The 7,780-nt window shown below is 53.1% G+C and overlaps 3 protein-coding genes across 5 annotated transcripts; 2 read left to right on the forward strand and 1 right to left on the reverse strand.

Moving 5' to 3' along the window:
• Positions 1-1,044: 1,044 nt before the first annotated feature.
• PPTG_12754 (60S ribosomal protein L38) lies at positions 1,045-1,758 on the forward strand. Its single transcript, XM_008909955.1, has 3 exons — positions 1,045-1,124; positions 1,206-1,389; positions 1,459-1,758. Exons 1-3 carry the CDS (start codon positions 1,122-1,124, stop codon positions 1,479-1,481), a joined length of 210 nt encoding a protein of 69 aa, XP_008908203.1. The 5' UTR covers positions 1,045-1,121; the 3' UTR covers positions 1,482-1,758.
• Positions 1,759-1,891: 133 nt separating this feature from the next.
• On the reverse strand, positions 1,892-3,847 carry PPTG_12755 (hypothetical protein). Of its 3 annotated transcripts, none has more exons than XM_008909956.1 (5): positions 3,561-3,847; positions 2,934-3,004; positions 2,762-2,868; positions 2,552-2,690; positions 1,892-2,463 (listed from the first exon to the last, which is right to left on the reverse strand). In XM_008909956.1, exons 1-5 carry the CDS (start codon positions 3,690-3,692, stop codon positions 2,196-2,198), a joined length of 717 nt encoding a protein of 238 aa, XP_008908204.1. In that variant the 5' UTR covers positions 3,693-3,847; the 3' UTR covers positions 1,892-2,195. The 3 variants fall into 3 exon arrangements, with proteins under 3 accessions (XP_008908204.1, XP_008908206.1, XP_008908205.1); XM_008909958.1 differs by having other exon boundaries at positions 2,934-3,301; positions 3,389-3,847; XM_008909957.1 differs by having other exon boundaries at positions 2,934-3,847.
• Positions 3,848-3,887: 40 nt separating this feature from the next.
• Positions 3,888-6,784, forward strand: PPTG_12756 (polyribonucleotide nucleotidyltransferase). Its single transcript, XM_008909959.1, has one exon. The coding sequence runs from the start codon at positions 3,936-3,938 to the stop codon at positions 6,654-6,656; it is 2,721 nt and encodes a 906-aa protein (XP_008908207.1). The 5' UTR covers positions 3,888-3,935; the 3' UTR covers positions 6,657-6,784.
• The last annotated feature ends 996 nt before the right edge of the window (positions 6,785-7,780 follow it).

The following is a 7,780-nucleotide window of genomic DNA, read 5'->3' on the forward strand; positions in this document are numbered from 1 at the left end:
AAATATCCAGAGAACAATTGATGTATCTGGCGATTCATCTGTTTTGCCATTCTATTGCCAATTTTGCCTCGATACCCTCCTCTCTTGCCCAGCCAGTCCACCTCACACTCACCAACACTCAACGACTGCTGTACAAATATGCTAGCACCATGCTCACATCCCTAATTCGTCCCAAACAGAGTTAGATTCACGAGTTCACAGAATCTACGATCTTCGTCTGGTTCATCACAAGCAATGATCTGGCAGCTATTAATGCGCAGAAAGCGCTGGAGTCACCTCCGGTCTCGCAGTTGGCCACATAATTGCGGCACGCGGTGCGCCATCCTAAACTCGACAAGCTCCTGTCAGTAGGGTCTCCTGGTGTTAAGAGAAGGGTGTCATCGTCGCGGATGAGGCAATTCGACTGAAGGCAGAAGCTCGAATCACGTCCAAAGTAGTCAAAAGAATAGGCTTCATCGGTTCAACATTCGGATCGGACATGGCAGCAATAATGCTCTTGTGCAGTGATGACTGCATAGTTAAGGACCCCAGAATAGGAATATATCTAATGTATTCCATTTTACAACTAAGGGGTGAGACGGAATAATATCTAGGGTTTATAGGCAACTGGTCAACGGGAACCCTAATCTATTGCTATTGAGGGAGTATTCCAAGCCATGGATTACTACCGAGAGGATCGTCTGCGGTCCGTCATTGGGCCACGCTCTAACAAACTTGAATCTGAGATGCCATAACCCAGCACCGAGCCTCAATACAATGTCAACTGTATTACAGTAATACGTCTAGAAAGTAGACTGCAGTAATATCGCCACCTCGAAGACACTCGCTTCCTTATCAGTAACGTTTTTCTTGGTTTTCGGAGCAAGTTACAGATTCAACCAATCTGGACTAAAACAGATTTGCACACGAGTTTTAGCTGGACAAACTATTTTTACGTGACAAAAGGTGACTGCAAAGCCTTGTAAAAAGTCCGAATTTGAGCAAATCAAAACATTTTTACGAATTGTATTTTGACGAATCGGCTTGGAGACGTTCCCTGCCAATCGATGGTGCCCAGGCTCCGCCCTGATGCAGACTCTGCTAGTCCTCTTTAGTTAAGTTTAGAAGACCAACGCAACAAAATGGTATGGAGGCGAAATGCTTGCCTCGTTGATTTCACGATACAGACAGACAGCTAACGAAAGACATGTGTGTCTTATTCACAGCCGAAGCAGATCACCGACATCCGTGACTTCCTGCAGAAGGCGCGCCGCAAAGATGCCCGCTCGGTGAAGATCAAAAAGAGCGACAAGGTCGTCAAGTTCAAAATCCGCTGCTCCAAGTACCTGTACACGCTCTGCGTGACCGACACGGAGAAGGCCGACAAGCTCACGCAGTCCCTGCCTCCTGGTACGACAACTCCGTAAGCTCTGTCAACAGCAGTGACTGACCGTGTGATGAATGTTTGCTACTTTACAGGACTCCAGCGCAAGGATATTTAGGTGTGGCAACATGCAAGTGCGGCGCATAATAAAGCTCGGTCTTCTTAAGCTTTTTCAGCGTTGAGAGGCAGGTGGTAGATCCACTGTAGAGGAATATCAGCAGGGGGTTTGAGCTGCACAACACAGCAGGGAGTCTTTCGTAACAGCTTCCCCTATATCTGCTCGCTCGCTAATGTGGACGGACGGACGCAGTGGGAAGTCAGGGGAGTCACAAATACCATCACCTTGATCCGCAGGTTTATCGCTTTTTGTTGTATGGAGAAACCGTTTTGGGTTGTTCGTATGCTGCACTATCGGTCTACAGTAGATTGCCTGGCGATCACATCGAGCCAGTCGGCGTTATGCCACAGACTATACAGGTGCTTCGAGTTTTGTTAGATCCATGAGCGCTGAGCTAGCCAAACCAAATTCACGCTTAAATTGTGCCCTTTTGGATACGCAGCAGGAATCCACAGTACTTGAAGTATCAATGAAATGTCATTGATACTTCAGTGACAAAATGCAATTCAATAAAGTAGTAGTAGCAGACACTAGAGCATGCGTAAAAAGTGATAAGACAGGAATCTATTGCCACCGTATTAATGTGCTTGTTCTTTTGACGTGGGGCAACAAAATATGTTTAGCCTGTCAACCATTGCACATGTGAGAAAGCAAAGATCCTCTTGGCTCTCGGTGCTGACTTTAGCAGGCCTCGAGCCTTCTTTCGACACCAACTTAAGCCGAGTTCTTGCGAGTGGGCGAGCGACCAGCAGCCGGCGAGGCTGATCTGGAGCGCGAACGGCGCGGGGAGTCCTTACGGGCAGCAGGCGAGCGTGAACGCGAGCGACGGCTCGGCGAACGGCCACGAGCAGGGGAGCGAGAGCGAGAGCGACGGCTCGAGTCTCCCTCAGGCGCAACACGCACGTAGCTTCCGCGGAACTCGGTATCGTCCAGCTTCTTAACGGCGTCCTCCATGTCCTCCTTGGTCTGGAACTCAGCGATACTAAAGCACAGACATCAAGACCATGCACCATGTCAGAACTATTACAACTTTCAGTCTAACAGACGAGATAATAACGCTAGGCACTTACGCCGAGCCATCAGCCTCGATGTTGCAGTAGGTGACTTCGCCACCCGTGCGGAGGAAGTCCTTCACGTTACGCCAGTCCACATCACGCGGTAGGTCCGTCACACGCACGCGGTATTCGGTACGCTGGGGCGGGTTGCGACCTGTCAAAGCACACCAAATTGTGAGAATAAGGACCCCAATAAACGACTAGCAACTAAGCTGTCGAGCTTACCACGCTCGAAACGGTCACCACCACGGCCGTAGCGGTCATCATCTCCACGACGGCCACCGCCACCGCCATCGCGACGGCTGCCACCACGAGCGAGCTCAACACGAATGCTGGTCAAGTATAACACATAAAGACGTCAAGATCAACAGATAACTAGATAGTCGGAGCTCCTTACCGTCCACCCAAGAAGTCGCGGCCGTCCATGGAGCGAATAGCATCATCAGCGTCACGCGGGTCTTCGAAGTCCTAGAAGAGGTGGGAGGGGTAGCATATGGGGAGGACGACGTTGGAGAGGCGTTGGTTGGTATGGTTCGGATCGGGAACAGAAGATGATGATGCAGATGAAGGCGCGGGATGAAGGCGACGCGAAGCGCAGCATGATGGCACGTCGTGTGGCGATCGACGCTCTTCTCTATCTCTCACTCCAGCGGTGGAAGGAAGCACCGAAGACGGTTTTAGGTTACCCACAGCAGTAGCAGCAGGCGACGAAGACGTCGACGTCATCTTACACGGAGATGGGAAGGCGAAACCACCATCATCAAGCTGAAGACTCGGCGGCGACGGTCAAGATGGCAACAGTCAACATGTAAACACACATGTATAGCACACAAACACACAACTAATACACACATTGTCACCAACAGACCGTCACCCTCAGACTGCTTGGACGCACATCGATGCCGCTGTACCGACGCAGATGAGGCGGGAAGAGGGGGAGGAGTAGAGAGAGGAAGAGGGATAAAATGCGCGCCATCATGCGAGAGAGGTCCCGCGCCGAGAGGGAAGAAGCAGCTCAACTCACCACGAAAGCGAAACCGGGCGGGTTGCGCGCCACCCAAATGTTGGACACGTGACCGTAGCGGCTGAAGCCGTCCTGGATCTCGCGCGAAGTAGCGTCGCGCGGAAGTCCGCCCACGTATACACGAGTGCCCATATTGCTGATCTGGTCTGGGGGAGTCTTGGGGCGAAGGGGGTCGGTCAGCGCCTTGCTTGGTGCGGACGGACTGGGCTTTTCGGTTGTGACCAGGAAAGAAAGCTGGTGTGCGCCACACGACTCTAAAAAAAGTTGCTTTATCCAATCATGGTTGGATTCTTTATCCAGCTGTTTGGTGTTTTGTACATTCGTTCATGTGGTTGGTGAGCCACAGTTGCCGCACAATTGATCATCTTGTTCAAGATGCTGTCCGCCGCTCGTCGCTTGCCGGCTGCGGCTGTGGCTCGTCGCGCCACCGTCTCTGCAGCTCACCACCACGTTCCTCACGCTAGTGCTGCACCTCAGAGCCGCACATTTCTAGGATTGCGTGACTTGATTTTCGGTAGTAAGAAGCCGTCGGAAGAGGAGCAGGAGTCCGCTAAGGCTATTGCAGCGCAGCAACAACCGAAGCCGACGGAGAGCAACCAGAATCAAACTCAGCCTCAGAAGCCCAACAAGGAGAAGGAATTGGTGGTCGGTAGCTTAGATGCCACTTCGTACAATGTTGGCAAGCTCGCCAAGCTCGCGGATGGCGCCGTACTTGCGTCTTGTGGCCGGACCGTGCTGCTCACGACGGTCGTGAGTGGCGACCACAATGGCAACCCGTCAGCCAATGGAAGCTCAGCCCATCGTGACTTTCTGCCACTCACTGTGGACTTCCGCGTCAAGTCACACGCTGTGGGTCTCATCCCGGATAACCAGAAGCGCCGCGAGTTCACCGGCAACGACGAGGAAATACTGCAGTCTCGCGTAGTGGACCGCTCCATCCGTCCACTGTTCCCACGCGACTATTGCGAGGATACGCAAGTGCTAGCGACAGTGCAGTCATATGACCCTAACAACGACCCGCTCGTTGTGGCCGTCAACTCTACGTCGGCGGCGCTGAGCATGTCCGACATCCCATGGAATGGACCGGTTGGCTGTGTGCGCGTAGTTGAGGTGGATGGGCATTTGGTGGTCAACCCCACTGCTCCGCAGCGTGAAGCAGCTACGATGGACGTTCTGTATGCTGGTACGGCCGAGCGTGCTGTTATGGTGGAAGCGTCAGGCGACGAGGTGACGGAGGCGCGTCTTGATGAGGCGCTGGATCTGGCACACTCTAATGTTCTGTCAGCGATTGAGGAGCAGAAGAGACTAGTAGCAGAACATGGCAAGACGAAGCGCGTGTACTCGCCGCTGTTCATTCCGCCGGAAGTGTGGGCCAAGGCAGAGGAATTGGGACGTGCTGATGCCGAGGCGTTGATCGCGAGTGGCCGTGTCAATAAACTTGCTCGCCAGGAGGGAGAGCGTGAGGTTTACAACAAGATGCTCGCTGGTATGCGTCAGCACTTTGATGACGCGAGTCCTCTTGTGAACGACGCTGCCATCCAGCGTGCAGCTCACGACACGTTCCAGCGTGTGCTGCGTGAGCGTATTCTGGCCATTGCGTCGGAGACACAGAAGAACAGACCTGTGCGACTCGATGGCCGACCTGTTCGCATCGTGCGTCCGCTCGAGATGGAGGCTGCTGTGCTGCCCATGGCCCACGGTTCCTCTTTATTCGCACGTGGTGAAACACAGACACTGTGCTCCGTGACGCTGGGGCCTCTAGAGCGTGGCATTCGTCTTCGTGGTGCACTGCACGAAGCTCGTGAACAGGCTGAGCCTGATGCCCCCGCGCCTTTCAAGCACGCCATGCTGCATTACGAGTTTCCACCATTCTGTGTGAACGAGACCGGCCGAGTTGGAGGAACCAACCGCCGTATGATCGGCCATGGCGCTCTGGCCGAGAAGGCCGTGCTGCCTATTCTGCCGTCTATTACCGAGTTCCCGTACACTATCCGCATGACCTCAGAGGTGGTGGGTTCCGACGGCTCGTCCTCTATGGCTACGGTATGTGGTGTTTCTCTTGCCCTCATGGACGCTGGAGTTCCCGTTCGCCGTGCTGTTGCAGGTATCGCCATCGGTCTCGTTACTGCTGGTGACCCATTTGCGGGCCAGGAGAAGCGCATCGAGGAAGGTGGTTACCAGTTGGTGACGGACATCCTTGGCTCTGAAGATCACTACGGTGACATGGACTTCAAGGTGGCAGGCACGACGTCTGGTGTGACAGCTATGCAGCTGGACGTGAAGCTTCCCGGCGGTGTACCGCTTTCCGTGCTGAAGGAGGGACTGCGCGAAGCCAAGCATGCCCGTCTGCATATCTTGCGTCGTATGAGCAATGAGCTTGCTGAGCCGCGTGCGTCCCTCAAGTCCAGTGGCAGTGCACTGCCTAACGTGAGTATGGAGTGCGTGATCCCAACGAACTTGATTGGAGCACTGATTGGTGTCGGAGGCAGCAACATCCGCGACCTCGAGTCGCGTTTCAATGTCTCGGTGAGCATTGTGGATCGCCGTGAAGGCATTGTGCGCGTTGTGGGTGCAGCTGGAGACGCGGAAAAGGCTCGCGACTGGATCCAGACAGAACTCGCGGACTTTGCCAGCACAAGCCCACGTGGAAACAACAACGACAGTAACAACAATCGTGACAATGATAACCAAGGCTCAAACAAGGATCGGGCATTCTTCTTCCGTAAGGGTGAGCGCTACACCATGCGTGTAACGCAGGTCATGGACTTTGGTGCTATCCTCGAGTCTTCTTCTGGTAAGCGTGGTTTCGTGCACATCTCGGAGCTCTTGCGCGACAAGGTAAGCAACATTCACGACGTCGTGTCAGAGGGACAGGAGATGGAGTTCGAGTGTCTGCAGGACGGAGCGTCCGGTAAGATGTCGCGTCGTGTGCTGTTGAATACGGACGCTAGCGAGGACGCTTCTACTACATCGGAGAACTCGGAACCGATGACGCCACGTGCCAACCACCACCACACGCGTCGACCTTCAACACCTTCTAGTGCGTCTAAGCGCCGTCCTAAGACCTCTCGTCGCCCTCGTACTCAGTCCAAGTAGATAGACATCGAACATGATATCTCTCCTTAATGGTTTAGAGCCCTCAACACAACAGAAACAAGAAACATAAGGCATTCTTGTTGAAGTGAACTTTAAATTGTTAATACTACTAGTAGTACACTCCGCGACAGGATGGATCGGCCACCCACGTCGGTGGCCGTAACTTCGTCAATTTTAGGAGTTGGAGGGCGCTATTTAGATATGTTTTAGAGGTAATTTAGGGCAAGGCGGTGTTTGTGCTAACGAGCAAGAATTGGCAGTCTATCGAGTGGCTAGCATAGAGAGCAACGGTTTTCGCACTACGACAGATTAGATCGGCCACCTCCACCATACAAAAATCAAGTATATTTGTACCTCAATAATGGGTCCTATTTCCTTTCTTATCGAGAACTTCTAGGCATCGGCGCGGCATGAACTCGATTAGCGACTCCAGCAGAGCGGTGGGTATTGAATCCCACGCCTCAAAGAGCGCAGCAGTAAGCTCTGCTACGCTATCAAATTGTTTTCCATTATTATATACCCTTCTACTCATTATAGACCACAAGTTTTCTATGGGGTTCAGGTCTGGAGACTTGGACGGCCAGTCTAATACCTGAACTTCTTGCTCTTGAAAAAACTCTTTTGTGCGCTTGGACGCGTGAATGCTTGCATTGTCCTGCTGATAGATGTAGTCCGTCCCATAGTTTAGATGCGCGAAGGGGAGAAGAAACTCAGAGACAGTGTAGATATAATCTTCTGAGTTTTGTCTCCCCTTCAGCACAACTAGCTGCAACTTTCCGTGCTTAGAAAACGCGGCCCAAACCATCACAGAGCCCCCTCCTGCTTGACGTCCTCTTGGTTTGCCGGGGAGGCTTTCTTGGGTCCCTCCAGTAGTGCTGAAAGCCGTCGGGGCCGTCTAGGTTCCACTTCTTCTCGTCTGAGAAGATGATGGTGTCCCAGACGACCCCGGCGTCTTTCCGCACTAGCATGGCACCGGCCCATGCCTTACGGGCAGCCATGTCCTCAGGCTTAAGAGGCAATGTGTTCTCCATCTTTGTGTACACCAACCAGTCCACCCTAGAAAGGGTTCGCTGGATGGTGCGCACCGAGACGGAGAGCTGCAGCTCGGCCTTGAGCTTGGCGGC

This window comes from Phytophthora parasitica (assembly GCF_000247585.1).
Source record: "Phytophthora parasitica INRA-310 unplaced genomic scaffold supercont2.35, whole genome shotgun sequence".
In the NCBI taxonomy this organism is placed as follows: domain Eukaryota; phylum Oomycota; class Peronosporomycetes; order Peronosporales; family Peronosporaceae; genus Phytophthora; species Phytophthora nicotianae.

Coding starts and splice junctions, on each gene's coding strand:
- PPTG_12755 (XM_008909956.1), bottom strand. CDS start 3,692: ATGGGCACTCGTGTATACGTGGGCGGACTTCCGCGCGACGCTACTTCG. Junction 2,869..2,933: donor CGCGACTTCTTGGGTGGACG/GTAAGGAGCTCC, acceptor ATACTTGACCAG/CATTCGTGTTGAGCTCGCTC. Junction 2,691..2,761: donor TGGTGACCGTTTCGAGCGTG/GTAAGCTCGACA, acceptor GTGCTTTGACAG/GTCGCAACCCGCCCCAGCGT.
- PPTG_12756 (XM_008909959.1), top strand. CDS start 3,936: ATGCTGTCCGCCGCTCGTCGCTTGCCGGCTGCGGCTGTGGCTCGTCGC.
- PPTG_12754 (XM_008909955.1), top strand. Junction 1,390..1,458: donor CACGCAGTCCCTGCCTCCTG/GTACGACAACTC, acceptor GCTACTTTACAG/GACTCCAGCGCAAGGATATT.